This window comes from Anopheles bellator, chromosome 1, assembly GCF_943735745.2.
Source record: "Anopheles bellator chromosome 1, idAnoBellAS_SP24_06.2, whole genome shotgun sequence".
NCBI lineage: Eukaryota > Metazoa > Arthropoda > Insecta > Diptera > Culicidae > Anopheles > Anopheles bellator.
In genome coordinates, this window is record NC_071285.1 from 29,111,743 (window position 1) to 29,134,083 (window position 22,341).

The following is a 22,341-nucleotide window of genomic DNA, read 5'->3' on the forward strand; positions in this document are numbered from 1 at the left end:
TTTTTGGGACTGGTAGGGTGTGTGTGAAAAGCGGGAGTTCTGGAGCTTTTCGTTCACGCCGGATTGCCTCAGCTTGCATTGCAGTCGGTGGAGAAACTTTGACCCATTAAGAAGTCTGCTCGTTTTTATGTCTTAGCATCGGCGTAGCAGTTCTGTTCTCGCAACACCAGCGAACGACTCAGGGTGGCTCAACAAGACTTGCCATTTATGTGGCCAAGTATCGAATTGAATGAGAGATGGGAAACTTTCCGCACTCGCGGCACTAACTAAATCAATACTTTGGTAACGGTGGAAATGCGCATCGAGTGATGTTTGTTGCCTGTTTGTATCGGATTTTATTATCTTTCTCACAGTGTATCCACGCTTTCTTTAGGATGCGGCTGAAGCTAAAAATGTTCATAGATCACACTAAACACTAAATTACCAGCCCTCACACGATAACAACGCGGTTTGCGGTTACAATTGTTAGTGAAAGCTACTTAGAGCGTTATAATTTCAAAGGTACTCTATGATACGCAGATTATACGTCTGAAGATACCGTTTTTTGCCGGCTTTATTGCTGTCTCTATTTATCCCTGTCTCTCTAATTCAGCTCCTTTCCTCGAGTTTGCTCCTTTCTCCCAAGGCGCAGCATCCAGTCAGCTGTAGATTAATTCGTTTCTAACGAAACTTTCCGGCCCGAGGTGGGGGGTGACCCGGTGGCCCGAACCACATAACGCCCTGCTCCCGGTGCGTCCTTATGCTTGGTCCTTAAACCTTTCAAGGCGCCCCGGGTTTTATTGCTTTATTTATGCCGCCGGGCAAAAAGTGTTTTAAAACTACTTTCGCGCGGACAGAGCGGACGTGCCGCGGAAAGTGTTGCGGTTCCCTTTTTTCTGGTCGGCAACCTGGAGAAGTTTGTTAGGGGGCCGCCGGGTCCCGCTGGGGTTGGCGAACGCGTGCTGCGGATTATGAGTGCCGGGCCCGAAATTAAGCCCCTCGTTCCAGCCGGGAGCTCGGCAAAAGGCGCAATCATTTCGCGGTTGACGGGCGCGGTGCGCGGGTCGGGTCTGTGGTTACGGTGGCACATGTCGCCAGGGCCAACGCGAGCCTGCCTGGCTGGCTTATGCATTAAGCGTTAATTAAACTTTGTATGATTCTCGTAATTATCGTTACCGGGACCGATCCCTGGAAAGAGACGTTGCGGTTAGTTACTACGGCAGGCCGGGTCAGGGTGAAGGCATTTTCGGTAACTATTTCGCCGGATAAACAAACCACCGCACCGCACACTCCTCGGAACGCCGCCGGTATGCTCTACCCGGGGCTTTATGGGAACATTATTATCTGCCCACGGGAGCCTCCTTTGCCGGGGGAGCTGTTGATCGTTTAGGTGCGTTAAATACGGAATGTCGCAGAGCCCACTCACCGTAAAGCAGACAATCGCTCCATGACGTCGTTAACACTGCTTCCGTCGTTTGGTGGTCGGAAAATTTCGGGCTCGCAGACGAAGGCGGTTCCACGTGGGCCACCGGGCGTCTCCACCGATGATTGACGATGGGCTGGGCGTTTGATTTAACGGAGCGCGACCCGCGACAGTGACGAAAGCTTCTGTGGAGTCGGCTTCGTAACGGATTCCTCGGATTGCAAAAAACACTTCCAATGGTCCCTTTTTTAGGTTTGTGGTATTTGTGTGGCTGATCCAACGGACCGGGCCGGGTCATTCGCTGAGCTGCGAATCGAATATTCATGACCGGCATTAAACTGTCGGCGCGGCGTGGCACACAGAGCGACAGTTTTGATCGACGCTTTAATCCGTTTTAATAGGTTGTTTAATCACCATAACAAATAGTAGAGCAGAACAAAGCAGAGACCGACTTTATTAATGGGAAGACCAAAAAATCTCTCGGCCAGGAAGCAACAGCAGTCATCAAATCTTACAGGCCTTCAAAGGTGTACGGTGAGTCGGGGAGAATTCAATTTAAGAAGCATTACATAAATAATTCCACCCCACAGCGCGACGGACGTCTCCACCGGGGAACTCGTCGCACGTTAATCATCTGGCCCGAAAAATGCTGACACCCGGCAGGCTTCGTTGGGGCGCTGATGACGCGCACCGTTGAACGCCCGGCTAAGCGGTAAACGCTTTTCCGGGCACGAGTGGCACGACGGGTTAACAACTACCGCGGCCTTCGAGATGCATAGCGTAGCACATAAATCGAGCTATCTTGAATTCGATTCCCAGCCCGGAACCGAGCGGAACGGTGACAAACAGATGAAACAACGTTCTCGGAGGGCCCTCTGGCGCAATGCCCGAAAGCACCCGCCGGTTGGCGTCCGATCCGCGTGATGGATTAAATTTTACGTACCAGTTGTCATCTTCCGACTTGGCGTCATCTTCCGCCTTGTCACGAAGGCCTAGGAGCTCCAGGTCCAGCTGGTGACCAGCTAACTTGATTATGCGTCTCCGAATGGCACTGCCAAAAGCTTAGCGTAAACGGACTACCCGTGTTCTCGGAAGTTGGCGAACATCAGCCAAGGGACCGTGGCGTTCACCAAAGTTCCGCAGGTCCCGACGAGGTGTGGATTCCTTACCAAGGCAAGGTTCGTTTGGATGGAGATTTTGGGGCGTTGGTTTTGCGTTTCGGCTGACGTGAAGGGAACGGTTTGAAGATTTAGTTCTTTTGTACATATTTTAATCTGTTGTACAAGATGTGGAGAGTATTTGGACGATACTACTTTGATCTAAAAGTAGTGGATGTGCTGCTAAGGACCAGATTGTTACTGGTTTCTTATCACGAGTTGTTTACTCCCAGGCCTATTCCGTAGTATTGTTGAAGCAGAGGTTCGGAAAACCTTTATGTACCGGGTGGTTCTACTCCACGAGTTCTATTCACCAAAAGGGTCGTCATCATCGTCATCATTGGCCACCTTTCGATGATGCCGTAGATCTGTGGCAGAGTAGTAAGGTTACCGAATCTTCCGAAACCATCTGGTTGGGCTTTTTTTTGGGGGGGTTGGGGACAATCGGGACAACAACTTCTGGCTCGACTATGTCGGATGCCGTCCGGACAGGCTGGCTCTTTCGTTCGTTCGCCGCTGGCCCAGCGTCCCATTTCGGGACGGCAGACGGCGCATGCGTGACGCGCCCCGATGAGACCGGAACGCACTGTGACACTGTGTGACAGCTGCCGGAAGAGAGACCTCCGAGAGAGAGCCAGTGCTAGAGTTGGTGGCAAATGGCTGTAGCGGGTGCGAGCGAGAGGGAAAAGCGGAGCAACGGAAGTTTACGCTCAGAGAACCCAGCCGCACCACCGGAAGCTCTCAGCCTAGGATGCTGGATGCTGGGAGAAGCGCTAACAAAGTGGTAACACTGGCACGCTTTTGCTCCCGGCTCTCCGGACCCGCTGGACACCAAGGGCTCCAATGGGGCTCGAAGCTCCGCTTGGTCGGTCGGTGTTATTTTGCGCTTTCGTCCGAGATCCATCCACGGAGAAGAGAGTCGAAGAGTAGCGGCCACGAACGGATGATGAGGATCCATCCGCACGGTGGACGAATCGCCAGTCCCGGACGAGACTTGCAACGGTGAACTCCCGCCGTACGAACGGTTCCCGAATCGGTTCTGGTGTATGCTGTTCCTACACTGTATTTTCCGTTTTTCTTAGTGAACGGCAACCGACCGCTTTTGGACACCAGCGCGGGTCGAGTGAGCTGCTGCAACGATGTCAGGCGTGTGGTTGCATTTCTGGTGTCGTAGGATTTGAGACAAGAACCCAGCCAGTCAGTCTGGACTTACCTACGAGAATAAGGCCCCTGCGGCCTGGACTCTGGTGGTGGTGGGCCCAGCGAGCCTAGCTATCTGATAAGCCCTGGCAGGCTAGAGAGCGATGTTTCCGACCCCGTGTCAGAAGTGCTGGGCAGGAGGAACTAAAAAGAATCGATCCTCCATCGCGGAGACGGTATGGTCCGGTACGGTTGCAACACAGTGAAGACAGTGGGAAGCCCATCCTGTGCCATCGTGTTAATCTTGTTCGTAGGAGAAGAGATTAGTGGAACGACTGTGACCGACTGCCCATGAGACGCTGGTACCCGAACGGAATGCCGAAAGGGTGGTCCGCGTGGTTCGCGAGGTCGCACAAGCTGCCGACTTTGGTGGTGACCATCCCCGTGCTGTGAAGTGCTATAGTTGCTGAGGTCCTGTCGAGTGCATCTTTAACGTGCGCGATTTGACAGGAAGGCTACCATTATAAGGTCCATACGGTTCAACGTCTTGACGGGGCGGACAGTGTTGTGCTATAAGTGGGTTCAGTGGCGTTCGCCGTGTTTTGTGATGCTTCGATCATCTAGCACAGCAGAAGGGTGACTTCTTGCGGTGTGATCCAGCTCGAGAAGTCGTTTGCCGTTGCCGTCGTAAACTCCGCAACACCAGCGAAGGTATGCCAATGGGCAGGAGACGTTCGACGAGGAAGACGCCTAACTGTCCGCTTACACGTTGACCCCGATTCGAGGTTTACTTCGGTGGCTGCAGATTACGTCTCCTTTTTGTTTTGTGACATCCACTCATCTCATCGTCTGAACCAACTCGGCCGAGTCGCTGGGGTTTTCGGGGTTCAATAACTTTTCAAGAGGTCTGCCTGTGCCCAACTCGAACCCATCATCTGCAGAGTGGTTGTGGCGGGTCGCTGTGCGTTATGAGCGGTCCCCGAAGCCTGTGACTGATGTCACTGTGTCACGGGGGAGCAGGGCCGCCCCATAAAGTGAAAAGTGAGTAATCCTGCGTCAGGCACGGTTCCGAAACAACGGTTGTGCAGGAGAACTCCAGACGCGCGATTCCGGGAGCTGGAAATTGAAAAGCAATTTCTCGGGCCTTTCGGGCATCTCGCAGACATTGTCTCTCGACGGGTTCTCTCTCTCTCCCTCTCTCTCTGTGGTGTCACACGCTCGTCCTTGCTCTCGGGCGCGCGTGGTAGGCATAATGCTCTTTGGGCTCGGCGGTGGTGTGGTTGCCTAGGCTACACAGGACATCCGACGACGACGACGACGGCAGCGACAGTTTTGGAGATCCTTGTCGCTGCTTTACGTGTGTCTGTGTGGTAGTGGCTACCGTCGGTCACGTACACAACCTTGGTACGAGGTACGCTCGGGCGCGTGGCTCGCAAAAGTTACGAAATGATTACCATGAACTCTCATAACAATTTGTAACCTCACCCGTTCGGTTCTCGGTTACGCTGTATTGGTTCCATTAGCAGGGCGGGCGCGCATGTGTTTCGCCCGGGGGTCGGGACGGTACGTGTGCGGTTTCGGCATCACCGGCACGGGGGCTGCAGCTGTAGCGATCGCCCCGGATAAGTGGGTCCTGATGGATGGTGGGCTTCTTTGCCCGAGATGTACGAGTTTTTAATGCTTCACCGAGTTCATCTCACCGCACTCAAGCGCGGGCACCAGATAATCGCCTTGTAATGGACTTATTGTTGCTAGAACCACAACAAAAATGTGGTTTGTTTTGCCTCGCGGTGTAAGTTTGAGTTTTCATTGGGCTACCGAATACTTTAGCCAACTTTTTGGCCAAGAATCCAACTTCTTTTTGTTATTAGTTTAGTTCTGAGGTTTAATTTGGAAACTGAACCACAAAATAATATTGGGAAATTCGTAGATCCTTAGCACCTCTTTCGATTCGGGGCTATTTTATTTCGGGACAAACGTCTGGTCTTTAGCGATACGCGTCGAGTTCTTGTGTGAAATGGTGCTGACCGATCAGTCAGACATCGCCACACTAGTAAGATAAATCGATGATTGTAAATTAAGGTGTTTTGAGCACCCTTTTTCTTTAATACGCATATTGTTTATCCATCGATATAGTTGGATAACCTTCGATTCTTGGACCCTTCATTGATCCTGTTTAAACAATCTGTTAAAATCTTAACGTTTGCTTTGTTTTAGAATTTAAACGTTATGGTAGCATTTTTATCAGTGTACAACAATCAGCTACTAGCCAACATTCTGGCGTTACTAGCCAACATTCTGGCGGCTACTGAGGCTTTTCGTCCGATATCTTGAAGCATTCAACGACTCACCTGTGGATGTACACAAAACGCAAACGGAATAGTATTGAAGAGTTTCACATGTTGTCACGAAAATTGTCGCGGGAAACAACAGCGAAAGGCAGCTTCTTGTTTGACTCCTTTGTCGTTATCTGGCAGCTACTGCCCCGCCGAGCGGTTCTGGCCTGCAACGCAGTACCAACATTACCAACATATAGTTCTCCATCGAAATGTAAATGCCGTCCAGATTTTACTATAATATAATTTATTACTGTTCCTCTTCGGCCAGAGATCTTGGTCAGTTGTCGTTATAAATGCAAAGAAGGAAAACTATTAGGAGTATGCGTAGAAATTTATCGTTTTTTTACCAAATTGAATCGTTTATTGTTCAAAACTCTTAACAAACTAGTCAATCGAAGTAGTGTCCGTCGCTAGCCACTACTTTTTGCCATCTTTCTGGCAATTGTCGGATTCCATCGCGGAAGAATGCCTTATCTTTTAAGGCGATCCACTGATCAATCCAATTTTTACAATCTTCATACGAAGTGAAGCGTTCCTCAGCTAATGCATGTGCCATTGACCTGAAAAGATGGTAATCCGAAGGAGCCAGATCCGGGGAATACGGCGGGTGGGGTAGGACCTCCCATTTCAGCGTTTCAAGGTATGTCTTTACTGGTTGCGCGACATGCGGCCGAGCATTGTCGTGCTGCAGAATGATCGTGTTATGCCTTTGGCCATATTCTGGCCGTTTCTCCTTCAATGCTCGGTTCAAACGCATTAGTTGGAGTCGGTAGCGGTCTCCGGTAATTGTTTCATTTGGCTTCAGCAGCTCATAATAAACTACGCCACGCTGGTCCCACCAAATGCAGAGCAGAAGCTTGGATCCATGGAAGTTCCGCTTGGCCGTCGATGTTGTCGCATGACCCGGGTATCCATACGATTTCTTGCGCTTGGGATTATCATAATGAACCCACTTTTCATCGCCAGTAACTACTCGATGCAAAAAACCTTTGCGGGTGTGTCGTTGGAGCAGTTGTTCACTCATGCACAAACGGCGTTCCACATCCCTTGGCTTCAACTCGTAAGGCAGCCAGTTTCCCAGCTTTTGGACCATTCCCAACGCTTTCAAACGTCTGGAAATTGTTGTTTGGTCCACTCCACATGCATCTGCAAGATGTTGTTGTGTTTGGCACGGGTCATCTTCCAGCAATGCTTCCAACTCTTCATCTGCGAACGTCTTCGCTGGTCACGGGTGCTCCTTGTCCTCAGTGCAAAAATCACCACTTTTGAAGCGCCGAAACCAATTACGACAAGTGGCTTCGCATATAACAGCATCGCCATAAGCCTCCTGAAGCAACCGGCATGCTTCGGCTGCAGTTTTCTTCAGATGGAAGTGATACAACAACACTTCCCGCAAATGACGCTTTGTTGGCTCGAATTCGCACATGGTTTCGTGTTAATAACAATCTCACAATGGAAAAATTGACAAATGTGATGATGCAGATTTGTTGACAGATGCCTAAGCTAGACATTTGACAGTTATTTGATGACATTTGTGTCTTCTATCCAACAGTAGCGCCCCCTATATGTAAACGATAAATTTCAACGCATACACCTAATAGATACACCCAGGAAGTCGTTTCGTACCCGGGCTGAGTTTCTAGGAGCCCTGTAAGCTACGTACAGGTTGGTGAGAATCTTAAGTGTTCGTGAATCATTTCGATTGCGATCTAGGTGGCACACAAAACCCCGAAGCCGGTCAGCGAGCGACCCACGGAACAGATTGTCGGTGCCAGGGTTGCTAATGGATTCCCACGGACTCATCGCGGGAGATCGTATCGAAGCCGACCGAAAACTTGTCAGAACCCTCCGCAGGCTGCGCTCGTGATGATCAAATATTTTTCAACTCCTCTGACGCACCCCGACGACCTGCCGGGGAATTGTCCGGGTTTCACCACCCGCCACCCACCGGGAAAGGGTATGAAAATTGTTGAAAAACAACAACAAAAAAAGGATACAAAAAGAAAGCGAAAGGACGCGCTGCGTATCCGTTCCGAACTTTTTGAGTTGGTTTTGAGCTGGCGTTCTTTTTTGTTCGGGGGATCTTTCTCGCGCGCGCGCGCGCCCAGTTTCTCAAGTTTACCACCCAACAATGGACCGTCCTGCGTATGCGTGTGTGCGCGCGTGGCCTTCTTCATGCCGCTACTGATATTTATTAGGGAGGAGGCCCACGGTCCACAGAACCCAGAGGACCACCCGTTGGTGTGCCATTATTGGAAGGGACTGTTTTGGGTCACCGGTGAGGTATGGTTCCTTTGGTTGTGTGAGCCCAAAGCCCTCTTTTTAGCAGTCGCCCTCCCCCGTGTTCCGACTCATATTACTTTATAGCCTCAAGTCAGTCATTTTTGTAATTCTCATCGGCCGGGATAAGCGCGCCGGCGAAGAGGCGGCGACTGATGATGCTACTCTGAGATAATGCATTCTCGCCTTTTTTTCACCTCTCGCGCCCATTCGGTGTGTGCCTGTAAAAGAGAGCGGATGGAGGAGAGCAGCCAGAGAAACCAACAAAGGTCCATGGGGCGGAAATTGTTACGTTGTTTCGCTCCGCAGCGAGGAAACCCGGTGGGTCCTTTGGATTCCCCGGGTCCCGGTTGCTCCCCGAAGTAACGGCAAACGGTTTTTAATCTTCCTGCGAGGACTACTGCGGTGTCGTTCGTCCTTCTCCGGTGCCAGTCGGTGTATGCGTGCCTCATTCACGTGTGTAACCCACAGAAGATTATTCATAGCCCTCTCGTGGGCGCGCGCTCCCTCCTGTGTATGTGTCGGTGCCGATCGCCTGGAGGCAAGAAGTAAATCTTCCAACTGGTTTTTTCGTCCTGTCGTTGGCCAGCCGGGACAATCCGATTGCTGAGCGATGCTATCACGTGGACCGATCCCTTCCAGAACCGGGGCACCGGGGACAGGGCGGACGGCCAACGATTTAATGTTGAAGGAATTTTAATTTATCTGAAAGCTTCCGATTGGTGGTGGTAGGCCGACGATTTGCACCGCTGCTCGACGAGTCACACCGACGACGAGTGGCCAGGCACCTGGAGAGCCCACTTGGCCGCGTTCCTCGCCAGGCCGGGCCGGATGCTGCTCGGTTTTTTTTTGAAAAGGTTCTGATAAAACGATAACGGATAGAGTCAACCACTTCACCGGCACGATGGCTCTATGGCGAAATGGTGTCCTGGTGAACGCAAGGATGAGTGGTTTTTGTTCCGTTCCTCTCCGTCGGGGGTTGTCCCTATCGCACCGTATTCCGGAATGAAATTTGGTTTTTGAAAAGAGCAGTTCAATCCGGGCTCCGGGTTTTTTTGGGCAGCGCCGGCTCGGTTGCTTTCGATTCAAGAGAAAAGTTTTAGCAAAACAGTCCATGGCTGGGTGGTGGGCTTAGTGGTGGAGCTGGTTGCTCTTCGCCAACACTGTCATAGGTTCGATTCCTGTTGTCCTTTTCTTATCACTTATGCTCTAGAAGCTCATTATTCTAGGGTTGGTATGAACGTGTCAGGAATACTATTTTTAAAGTAGTATTTTTAACACTTTTTCAAAGAACACTAGTATTTTTAAAGAAAATTGCAGTAACTCGCTTCTCTTTTACTGATCTACTGATTTACTGAGATGTCCAGGACTGGGCTTTTGATTTCCCTCCAGTGGTCCATCTATTTGCAAGGAAGTGTGTCGTGAACTTCTGTATCTTTTCTTGTCGATAAAAAATCTTCGTACCCAAATCGTAACATATTGTTCACTTAACTGTAAAGAAGAACGGTTGGAAGAACGGTACTGTACAGTATTTGATCATCAAACATATTGTCATCTCGTCATAACAGTCATTTATTTCGCCTCGGTGAGCAAATATGTATTGAGTCTAATTTAAATTAAAGCCATATCGGTATTTGTGTAACGGTATAAGTTGATACTTGGATCCTTCTGCTTCTGTTTTTTTTCAACATAATCAGCTTGTAACTCTACACACTTCACTCGCCGATGCTCCAGTCTCTGTAACCAGTCCAAATAGTATTTAAAACAGTACTGTTGAAATTTCTGATTTTGGTGAGTAAAAAAGGTTTTGGTGAGAAACGTTCAGAAGCTTAACCGCCAAATTCACTAGCTTTCGTTTACTTGTGTTGCAATCTTTATGTTGATTTCGGAAACTTTTCAGAGTACGCTCGTGTGTAATCTTCTAGCCAACGTCACGATTTGAAAAGAAAAGAATTCAGGCAACTTTTCGTTTCAATTGGATGGTCAATTATTTAAGGACTAACTAAGCTTAATAATTCATTCATTAATTTTTTTTATTGAATCATTGTATCATGCAAATTTTTCGAGAAGATTTTTAATTAATCGTTTGATATGACGTTAACACGTACAGGCGTTTTTAGTTTACTTAAAGATTACTTTTATTTGATGAATTTCGTTAGAAGGCTGGCCAATGTATTATTCCCGCCGTGTATAATACACAATAAAATTCGTTCGGCCGCCGCAACAATTGGAGCCCTGCTACAACTCACTGGCCCGACATGCTTTTCTGGAAGTAAGTGGTGGGAAGTGAACTTTACAGTCGGTTGTAAAACTTACTGTGATAACAGCAACGTAAGTAAGGGCACAATCGAATCGATTGTAATTGTAAATTCATTTTAACTTCGCGTTCGCGACGACCGAGCAAACGGTGGGGTGTTTTTTGATAAGTTGTGTATAAAGCGAAATTCAATTGAGTTTTAATTAGCTCACTTCTTGCCGCCCCTTCTGTTCGAACCATCGACGCGCTTCTTACAAAGGGCGTCTTAATTTGACAAGAAAAAGCAAAGTTTTCTTTCACAACACGGCAGCTTCGCCACCGCGCTCCGTTGAACCTACGGAGCGGGCAACGTTCGTTACTTTGTCCGTCGGACGGACGGTCGGAGCATGGGCAGGATAAGAATGAGGACTGCGAGAAAATCCAATTTATCGTTACGAATGTTCAATCGATTCATTTATTACAGTAGGAGCACTTGGCCAAAGGGCCAAAACGCATTGCAGCACCCTGGGAAGTCGTGCCGAGGAAAAAAATGAAACTAAAATCTTCATTTTCGTTACATTCCATTCCTTTCCGGCGTGCCGGCTTGCACACGCGGTGGGAAATGTGGCCGACGAAGAAGAGCGAAGAGCAGGAATGCAAACACAAACTGGACTCGCAAACGGAGAATTTATTGCTCGTCCTGGCTCGTCCGGCAGGGACATTGGGCACCCTGCCCACGGCCTGGGACGCGAACCGAAAACGGAATGAGATTATGAGCAGAAGGACAGTGAAATCAGCGAACCTTAAGGAAAAATCTCCGGCACACGGTCACGGGAGCAGCATAGCCCTGGTCGCCGCCAGACAGCGGGCCGGCAGCAGATGATTTCGTTTCGGTAAAGATTTTTCCATAACAAAGCACCAGCGGGGACCCCACCCGTTGGGCGGGAAAAGGCTTTTCTCGAACAAGCGACGGACAAGGAATTACAAAATTAAAATGTGTAACAAACTGTGCCGGGTTCGGTTCCGAGGAGCGTTGGGCTGTTGTCAGAAGCAGACCGGCCATCGCGGGCGAGTGGCGTGCTCCCTGGTGGGGCCCATTATTCATTAGTGCTAAACACTGTCACCAGCATTCGGTTAGGCGTTCTGGCCGGCGTTCTTGAAGTTCTCCGGAACGCGGATATGTAACCCCATTCACTCGGGTTTTGCACTCGGTTGTGGTGTTGCTTTGCGTGTTTGGCTGTGTTATGGAGATAATTTTCTGTGGGTGTGCGAGAAATCGGTGCAATTAATACCAGACGTTTTTTTTATAATACCCTTAGTCTCTCAGAAGTCAACGTTGTCAGGAGCATAACAAAATTTAACAGCGTGTTACGGTACCATCGGTTGTTGGCAGACTAAATGTCGCAACATAGCCTAGCAGCCTGTTTGGAAACATAGAAAAAGGGTCTAAATTAACCGTTGGGCATTGGGGACCATTAATCTTCAAATGGACCAAGAATAACATGTTTTAGTTGTAGCTATTTTCGTGTTTTTTGTTAGACCCAGATCTTTACACTTGAATAAGTATTGTTGTAATATCTTTTAAAGCATATGAGGGGTATAGGTCGACAGTTATGCCGGCTAAATGTTTCCCTCTAAAGGCACAAAGCGTTGTTGCTTCATCATCACAAACTCGCAGCTTTATACATTTTGTTCCACAATGTTTCTAGCAACATCAGAAAGCTAGAACAAAGTGATCAATTAATCCAATACATTACGCTGTAAAAGTGCCAGAGGTCATCGTTTTTACACATTTGGGTTGGGTCACTAGCTTTCCAATCTAGCCATTGACATGAAAATTGGGATACTGTTGCTCTTTTTGAATTAATTATAAAGTTCTTCGCCTCCAAAACACACTCCACACGCCATTTCATGAATTTATCGATTTTTTTGTCTTTCTTTTTACAGTTTTTTCTAGTGCTGATGTACATAACTAGTACTCGCGTGTTCCTTCCATGCTGTTCATCCTCCGTGCTATGAACATTTGGAAAGCATGTGAAATATTAAATCAAATTATGAGACTCTTATTTGTTCACTTCCCGAACAAAAAAGTCACTCAATTTTTCATTTTTCTGGCCCCAGATCTCAACCTGTGAGACAACCTCTCTCACTATGGCTGGATTGAGATATAACGGCTCACTTTCCTTCTTCTATATCCCAAAAATCGCGTTTATATCCCAATCCGCCTCACTAGCTCCGTGAGCGCTCCGTGAGCGGGTCTCATATATTTTTCTTTCACTCTCATCCTCTCCCTCAAATTCAACTGTCAATCCGATGTAAACAATGTTTTGTATTTATCGCCAAGTGTTTTTAAATTACAAGTTTTCTATAATTATTTCATTTACACTAACTCTATGACTACGTCACCAGTGCTAACGTCACGTAACTATCCCTAACTCTGAAAATTACGCTATACATCGATGAATCGAAAATTTCCCGCTGCATCGCTGGCATTCAGTGGCAGGCTTCTTTGTTTTTCTCCTGCGTGCTTGTGTTTCGTACGCCTACACCGGTTACAAAGTGGACGTAGTTGTTGTTCTCCAGCAAACCGTAAACATGTAAAAAGTTTTGAATTCATCGATTAGTATTTTGATACATTTGATACGTGCATAATATGTGAGTATACTTACATTAAGTTGTATCGGAATAACGGGCCGTTATCGTTCAATCTATCACCATTGGATTTATTTGCAGATACGATGAATCCAAGCTCCTCGGAAAGGTCCTCGCTAGGGTCCCTGGTCAGCAATATTGTGGCCAAAGTCGATTTGCTAACAGAACGTGTTGACCGACCGAACGTTGTTCAGGAAAAACCACTCCTTCAGAGCGTGCCGGAAACGTTCATCGGTGGTTTCGGGTTCGGTTTGTTCGACGATTTCCGGGTCCACGTCTTCTCCGTCGAACTCATCGGACAGATCCTCGTCGTAAACTTCATCGAACGAAACATCTGTGTCGTCGTCCTCTGACTCTGCTTCTAACTCGGTCTGTTCGATAATCTCCGGAACATCGGCCGCGGTGGTAGGAACGTCCTGAACGTCTACGGCAACAGCAGAAGCAGGAACATCGGAAATGCCGGAAGGTCCGGCGACACTATCGACCCTTTCTGCGTCAGCTTCCAAGCATTTCTTCACCATATAGCGCGCTCTGTTTAAAGTGTTCCGTCGCTGTCTTGGACCGTCTTGTCCATGGTAGCGATCCAATGGGATGGTCAGTCGTTTCTTCATTGTAAACACGGCTGAAAATGTAAACAGATGCACTTTCACTATTCACTTCACTGTTTGTTACTTACCGTGATAATCAGTTGCTTTAAATTAAATATTTAACACGATTTTCACGCACAATAACTTTTTCTAAACAAACGTCGAACGTAGGAACATAGAAAATTGAAGTGACCGTTTTGACAACTAGGAATGGTCCGTGAGAAGTGCCGCATCAATGCGAATAAGACAGAAAATATTGCTCGGTGTTGCGCTCTCTTTCTGGCCTTTATCCGTTTATGCTTTTGCACTGAACCAAAAATTTCCAACAGTTTGTCGTTTGAGTGGCGGACTGCCCAGTGAACAATTTTGAGAGCCCGAGGCTGCCCCTCTGCCTGCGACGCGGCGGAGGAAGGCTGAGACGAGTGAGATCGAACGCCCCTCTGCCTGCGACGAGGCCGAGGAAGGGCGATCTCGCAGCGCACGAAGTGAGAATGAGACGCGTTCGTTGGTTGCCGGGGAAAGAACGGAAGGAATCCCCGTGAGTTTGAAATCGCCGTGAGTTTGCTGGTGGAAGACGAACGTTGGAGAGAAAGAAAAAGGAATAGAAATAACAGAGACAGCGAGATCGTGGCAAACTCCCGAAGTACCGAGGGTCCGACAGTCTCTCTTTAAGTTTTGGTGAATCGGGACGAAAACTCTGCCTCTGTTTTTTCTAAGTGCCAAGTGTAAAGTACCAAGTGCTTGTGCTTCTCTGTCGGGTGATCCTGATAGAAATAATCCAGGTAAGTTTATTGGACAGTATTCAGTGACAACCAAATAATGTTGAAATGTTTTCGCTTTGCTCGTTTCAGATGTCCAATCAGATGTCCAGATGGGATGCAAAGGATTCGATGCAATGCGTTTTACAACGAAGGCAGCTACGCACCAAATTGTGAACCGCTAGTGCAGAGTGAAGAGTGTATGCCAAAAAAGAGAGAGAAAATATATCGAAATGTACCGCCCAAATACGAACTGTTTCATTTTGGTTAGGGGGAATATGGGAGAAAGAAAACGAAAAAAGCGAGAGAACACACACGTGAGAGACAGGGGGCCGCTCGGTGAGAGAATTTAAACGGCTCCTCACTCCATGGACCTTTCGGCTCCTCACAGCGATTCTTTCATATAACGCTATATGGGGGAAGGTATTCGAGACAGCCGTTCGGAACCGAATGAGGACCGGATGAGGAGTGGATTTTTTGGTGAGAAGAGCGAAATTGTTCACTGGGTGGATGCTATATTAGCGTGACAGCGAGAGAAAATATTGCTCGCTGTCGCGTTCTCTTTCTGGCCCTTGGCGAGAAAACAATTTGACGTGAGATTTTTGGTCTCAGTATGGAGAAATTGAGTGCCGATTTTGTTCGGGTTTCAACATGCCATCCAACAAACCTGCCGGCGGAACATACACAGGACGTTCGGTGCACGGCCACGGAGGCGAGCCCGAGAGCCGAAAGCATCATGTAAATTATGCTCGCCAACCTGCCGCTACCGTGCTTCTTGGGGAAAAATCTCAAACTCGCACATAGATCTTTGATGTTGTTGCCTCTCCGGTCCGGGTCCGGCCTTCGGCTGGTCGTTGGCCGACGATGGGCAGCCCGCCAGCCAGGGATGTAGTTTGACTAATAGACCCCGTCCGATGGAGATCCGTGTAGTGTGTGGTTCTGTGTTTCGCACGGTAGCGTCTAGCATGCGGCATGCGAGCGTAGAGGTCCCGGTTGGGGTGGAGTCAAATCGAATGATGCTCAGCTCGCAGGACGGCCACAGGGTCGACGGGCTCATTTCAATAATTCGATAAATCATCAGCCTCTTCTTGGCTGCGGCTCTGACTCGGCGCGACAGAGGCCGGTTGTTTCCGGTTGCCTGGCGGTAGCGATATACCCGGGGCGCCCACCGGAACCCGGGTTCAATCCTCCTCGGACGAACGGGCTCGGATGATCGAGCCGAAAGCCGAAAGGCTGCCCGCCGGTACGTTGTCGGGCTCGGTACGGTCCCGGTCTACATTTTTCATGAGAACAGTGCATAGTTTAAATATTCATCTTCTACTTGTTGGCCTAATGACGGTAGCCTAATGGACTTCGGGACTGGTGCTGCGGGATGTTCCCGTTGTTGTGGTGTTGTGGGCAATGAGGAGGAGCTAGCATGTCGGTGGGCCATTTTCGCCCGGGGCGAATGATGATGATTAGTACCGGCCGATACAGTGATCGTTGCGAATGCGTGCCCGGTTCGGACCTGGGCCAGGGCCCACTCACTTGCCGCTGCGGACGCGAACTGCCGTATCTAATGAAATGCGGCATCAGTGGTCGCAGTAAATTGAGGCAGGTTGTAGTCCATTGTGCCCACCTTGCCGGATCCTGTTGAGGATGAGGTGTGCGCTTCAGATTGGACGTTGTGAGTCATGTAAACAGCGATTCCGGAGGGCTTTCGGCACTTTGCAACTTTTGGAGATATGCCTGAGGGAGTTCGCTTTCGCTTACCAGGCTTTCGTTGCGAACGGGTTTGGTGGAACTATTATTCAATAATTAGCAAACGATCAAACTGCCAATGAGAGAATAATTTTTTTTATTTTTTATCCATTTATTTCAACTCCTTTCGTGATCTGTATTTTATAATACATGGGTAAACAAGTCCAAGAGATCTTTTCGAAAATCACGATTTTATTTCTCACTAAAGTACAACTTCACGAGTCCCACGTACAATTCAACGAATATTGTAGGGTGATCAGTTTCAAAATGCAGCAGCCACTGGGCCTTTCCTGTCCGCGGCTTTAGTGGCCGCATCGGACGGTTTTCTCGGGCACCCATCCATTCTGAGAACAGATCCTGCTGTGACATTCGCATTGCTCCAGACAGACATCTACGACAGATCCATTCTTGATGATCTGCTTCCATTCTTGATGAGAATGGTCCCATCGCACTAAATAGCTTTCTTAGTTCGGAATAGTAATCTTTAATCGGGAACACTGATTTTGTGGGTGAAACGTGCGCCGATATGATTTCGCGGTCTTCGGGCTCCGAAATGGCGTTCAGTGTCACCTTTTATTTTCGCCTGGGACTGATGTTGCATCAGGTAGACTTCGGATCTTCGAAGATAAAAGATCTGCACACCTCGACATTCGTCTTAACAATCCTCTTGGCCTCTGCAGGTGTTGTTCACGGGTTGTTTTATCTTCCGTACTTTTTGGTCTGTGTACTAATCTACCTTTACAACCTTCGCAGTATTTGGATGCCGTGCGAGTGAAAGTCGTCTTCAAAACGAATCGCACGGAAAACTGACTCCCAAAATCCAACTTACTGCCGGCGATTTTTCAAAGTAGAACCACGTAGTAGTTTGCAGCACGAGTGGAATATTTGTCTAACCAGCACCCGTGTTGGCTTCGTGAGACTTAGATAGGGCCCTAAATAAATAAGAATAAACGGAATGTCTTGCTACAAAGGAAGCGCAAGTTAAGTCGGAGCAGGATACAGCGAGCGAGGGGGAATCGTTTTCGGGGTTGGAAAAGAAAAGTTTCTGCCGCTTTCTCGCGTTCCAGAGTCGCTTCTTGCGCTGTGTCTGAAAAGAGGATTCTGGAGGGTTCGGGGCGCACAAACCCATGCTTGGTATTGGGCTGATGATATTGGGCCGCCTGGTAAGGCGATTCTTCTCGAGCGTCCTTCGAATGCCCAAGTTATTGACCTTCGCAGGTCGACCTGCGGTATGATGTAGGCTGTCGTTCGAGCCGCAGCCGCGTCTGAGGGGCTGGGGACCCAGTGATCGGTTGGAGCGCAGAGTAAACAATCTGCTCGGAAGAAGAGGGAAACCTCACGCATCGAGCAAATATTTCTCGAGCAAATAGAACGCGGGACACCTTTATTAATATTTCCCAGGGCCAAGTCTGAGCCGCCAGAAAAAAACGTTGGCCACCAGAGGACGGTCTGTCCTCGGATCTCTCGGGTTTCGCTCACATCTTAGTGATTCGTTTCGCTTTTCCTCTATCTTTGCAGCGGCCTGCGACCGTGCGACGGCAGATAGCTCGGCGACTCGCTCTCGTTCGATTGGGAGGCGAAAGTGCCGGCGAACAAAATTAAAAACCCCAACAAACTGGTGGAACTGCAGAGGACCTGTGGGAACGCAACAACCGTAAGCAGGAGCAGCAGCAGCATCTACCCAGGAACAGAGCCCAAATTGAAACGCCACCGTCAGTGAGTGGTACTGGCTATTGGAAGCCTCCCCCCAAGCGAACGAGCTTCGGTGAAAATTCCGGTGAAAACCCGTGCCCAACACTTGACGCGTGTGCGTAAGTGTGCGTTGAGAATCAAATTTGGTTCCAAACTAAAAGTGGCGGAGTGAAGCTGTTTGAAGTAGTGTGTAAAGCAGCCCTCCGTTGGACGTACGTTTGTCGGGCTGAATTGTATCGTGATTGGGAGTCCTGTTCCCTGCTCCTTGTTCCTGGTTTGCGGACACTTTGGATGGAGCGCAAGCATGGGGATGTCGGGTGTTTTGCGTGTACGATTCGCGATCGGTTGACGCCGCAGCCGATGGCGGAAGTAGTGTGCCCGAAGCAGGTGCAGGTACCGATGGCAACCGGAAGCGATCCTTGCTAGTGACTGCCGCGTGCGTGTGTTTGTGTGTGTGCGGGTGTTGTGCGCTATTTTTGCGACGAAAACGGGCGCCCGTTGCTGCCCGGGTGGCTCGGGTGGTGCAAGGATCGAGTGTTCGAAGGGCAAAGCGGCATGATGATGGATGGAGTGCTTTCGCGATGGAACCGCACCGGGAAGCCTTCGATGTCGCTGGTTGTGTGATAAGGTAAGTTTCGCACCAGTTTTATGAAGGTTTTTGATTAAGGTTGAACAATCTTTTATTAAGTGTAGACTCGAATTTTAACGAGTGTAGACTCGTTTTAATTGCAATTCGCTTACCGCTACCAAAGTTATATTATTATGTTTATTACCTTTACATATCATTCGTTTTTTTTTCTTTAATTATGGAAAGAATGAGAATTTAAGTATCATAATTTAAACTACATTAGTTAAAGATTTTCGGTTCCTTTTCATTGTGTAGGATAATACTACCCTTAAAGTGTCAACATTTTGACAGGGTTTTTTAAGGGTTGTTGAAATGGTTAATAATTCGACTGATACCAAACTACCAACACAACGGAGACCCGAGCAATCAATCTGCTTACTTTTGCGCCTAACTAACCAAATATTTATGGGATAAATATTCTAACCAATAACTAAACTTTAACTCACCCTTTGCGTTGAGTGCCCGACCGGCCGATTGTAGAAGTTCGTTGATTTTGCACTTACAAAAAATGTCCTCCCATGCCATGCCCATCGGAAGGCGCAGACTCCTTCACCGGAGCACAATGGGGTCTCTTATGTTGACAGAGCGGCAAAAGAAGGGTTATTTGCTGCAGCTTCGCGGGACAGGTTCTCGATGACGCTGTGCAATGCAGTGCAGTGCATCGGCGAAGTGCATCGAAACGGAGGACCGATTACGTTGGTGTACTACGTTCTAAGCACTTCACCGTCAATAGCACTTGATTGCCGAAGATCTTGGAAGAATGGCGTGAAAACCCTCTTTGAATGGTGTGTTAAACGCTTTAATGTACCCTCCAAATTGCCCTCGGGCTGCCGGGACTAATGGAGGCTCTCTATGCTCGGGCCGACCAGGCCTGATGCATGCGTATGGTGCGACCGGCATGCAAACTACGCGCTCGCTACGCCTGTCTGATGCCCGCTCCGGGTGACTTGGAGACCGTCGTTGATCCGTGAATAGATGGTCTCGGGGGCGAGACGCTGTCCCAGGCGTTGCCAACACCGACCGCCGGTCCTGTGCGGTCCGGTGCCGCTTCTGCTCCAGCGCTCGCTCCAGTACTGCTGCGGGCCACGATGATGGACAGACTCATTATCATAGAAATTAAATAAAGAAGAAATGGAAATTGATGGAAAAATATTGCCTCCCCACCGCTGAGGTGGTGGAGTCGAAGCTGGTGTTTTCCGACGGTCGGTTGCCGTTGGCCGGTACAGTACGGCAAGCCTCCTAGCACTCTCCTTACTCCGAGGTATTCGGCATTCGGAAAAATCGAACTCATGAAAGATTAATTGGGAGAGACCGCGGCATACCATAGTTGATGACGACGACGATCATGATGATGATGATGATGACGACGACGGTGATGCTGCAGCTGGGACTGGCCGTTTTATATTTACTCCGCAGGCTAATGTGCTCTCCTTGCCGAGCAAGATTCAGTAAGTATGTGGTAACGAGCGAAGCCCGCGTTTTTCCAAAGGTCGGCCAGGAGAATTCTTGCTGGCAATTTTAAGTAATTGGCCCCATTAGATATTAAGGAGGCCCTTTTCTATCGATTATGGAGAACAATGGGGGCTTAAGGGTGTGCAAGCTCATTAACCAATCGACAGCAGGGAGCGTGCTAATTATTGAAATGGTGCATTGAGGTGCTTCGAGCACACGCAGCAATTAGGAAGAAGTTTTCGTTTACAATTCAACCGCACCGTGGGCAGTGTTTGGTTAAAAGGTTATAGGAAAAGTTCTTAGCACACTACGAGTTGTTGGCGTTATAGATAGCGCATTTATAGTACATTCAGAGCAAGAAGTTGTAAACCACCAACCAGCTTTCAAAACTATGTCCTCTATGAAGGTGTACTATAAAGCTGTTTGAAGATCTTCATCAATCTCTTACATTGTTTGGAATTTTCTTTAGATACCCCATTTCACATCTATACTTAACTTAACATTTTCATTTACATACCAATGATTGATCGTCAATAGTTATCAAAGGCTCCGAAGGATAATATCAACGACTCCAATCTGTCTTGAATAAAGTTACATCTTAACTTATTCTTATTCAGCTTCGAAAGGGTCAAGATAACGATAACGTAAAACACTTTTCACTAAAACAAAAGCAAAAACAGGGACAGTAAAAAGCTCAAATACTTTTTATGTACCCTGACATTTTCTGTTTTACTTGGTACTTTTAATTACTGCCCTATTTTATCCCGTGTAAGTCACACTTTGTTTAGTTGTTCTGCTCTTGAAAGCTCCCTTGCGACATGTGAGAGGACCGTAAAAAATTCTTTGATTAGAAGAAGACTACTTTCAGCGAAACTCTTCTGTTCGTACTTATCATGCCAGTAGTTAGTTCAAGTATTAAACTATAAGAGATTTTATGAATCCAAATTTTACAACTTCAAAAATATATACGATCTAAAGTAAGTTTCCGGATGGGTCGTTCAAGCTTAGAACAGTGTCAAGCTAAAAGTGATTGTTAAGTTAAGAAATGAGGATGAGACAATTTATGAAGAAAGATATGATCCCGATGATGCTGATATGGCTGAGATACCTAGGCATTGGCTAACAACACCTTTGACTCTGAGCAGGAGTTTCATAACCACATTGAGCAAATTCAGAACGTGCCATAAATTTAGTTTAATGGTCCTCAAAAAACCATTGATGCACAAAAATCGAGGGGCGATCTAAATGATAATGGTCAATGATATATTTATAATAGATTCGATAGTTGACGTTAACATGAAATTACGCATGTCATTGAGTTTTACCGTCAATGTTTGACCATTTTCGTATTGAAACCCAACCTGGTACCGTGCTTGCCATTCTGTCACGAAATGATGTAACAAAATATGAGTCGACTGTTGGGCAACGCAACTTTGCGCTTTTCGGCAAAACGAGAGGCCTCGCGGTTCTCGCGTTCTTTAGGGGGTTTCTCTGACGTCGTTACATAACAACGTCCAACCGGCAACCGGGAAGGATTGCGAACAATGTGCCTGCAGAATTCCGCTGTCTATTGCGGTGGCTTCCTGGCGACCCCGGGAGACCCGGGACGCCTCTCCGCAACAGCGTGTTCCATTCTCACCAGCTTACGGGTTATACGGGCCAGACCCAGACCCACCAACACTTTGCTTGCCATCGTGGCCCTTTTTTATGCTGCCCTAGCCGTCCGGCATTGTGCCCGGCTTTGTACCTCCCGGTGAAACAAAGTAATCGTTGCAAATTTTTGCAATACTTTGCCAACATCCACCATTTTTTGGATCATCAAACGGTTGGCCCGGTTGGTGGTTTTTTTATCTTCTTCTGCTTTCCGTTACCATCGCTGTTGGCACCGGCCACCGGTTGGTCCCGCTTTCCGGTGTGTGTTTGGCAGCGAAAGCGGGCAAATAGTATGTTGGATCTGGTTTTGGTCGATGTATGTTTTTCTACAAGCGACGGACGCGTGTGTTCTGAGCGGAAAGTAAGTTTACATTCTGATTTACAACACAGTGTAATGTTCTTTTTTACTCTTACGTCACTATGTGGACCACGTTTATCGGTTACTGCAAGAACATTATATACAAATTGTTTAAGTTTCCATAATGGCCGTCTAGAGTTGTAGAAGTCCCAACAAATTGAGCAATAAAGTTAACGCCCTACGCGTCGAAAGGATAGCTGATGGATTTTTGAATCTACTAGGTTGTTCAATAAGTTGATGGATTTGATAAGAAAAACACAATTTTAT

General features: G+C 48.0%; 1 protein-coding gene across 1 annotated transcript; it reads right to left on the reverse strand.

Moving 5' to 3' along the window:
* Positions 1–12,873: 12,873 nt before the first annotated feature.
* LOC131216708 (uncharacterized) lies at positions 12,874–13,991 on the reverse strand. Its single transcript, XM_058211263.1, has 2 exons — positions 13,883–13,991; positions 12,874–13,828 (listed from the first exon to the last, which is right to left on the reverse strand). The coding sequence occupies exon 2, from the start codon at positions 13,815–13,817 to the stop codon at positions 13,365–13,367; it is 453 nt and encodes a 150-aa protein (XP_058067246.1). The 5' UTR covers positions 13,818–13,828; positions 13,883–13,991; the 3' UTR covers positions 12,874–13,364.
* Positions 13,992–22,341: the final 8,350 nt, after the last annotated feature.

Bases quoted from the DNA above. Each gene is read 5' to 3' on its own strand.
- LOC131216708 (XM_058211263.1), bottom strand. From the start codon at position 13,817: ATGAAGAAACGACTGACCATCCCATTGGATCGCTACCATGGACAAGAC.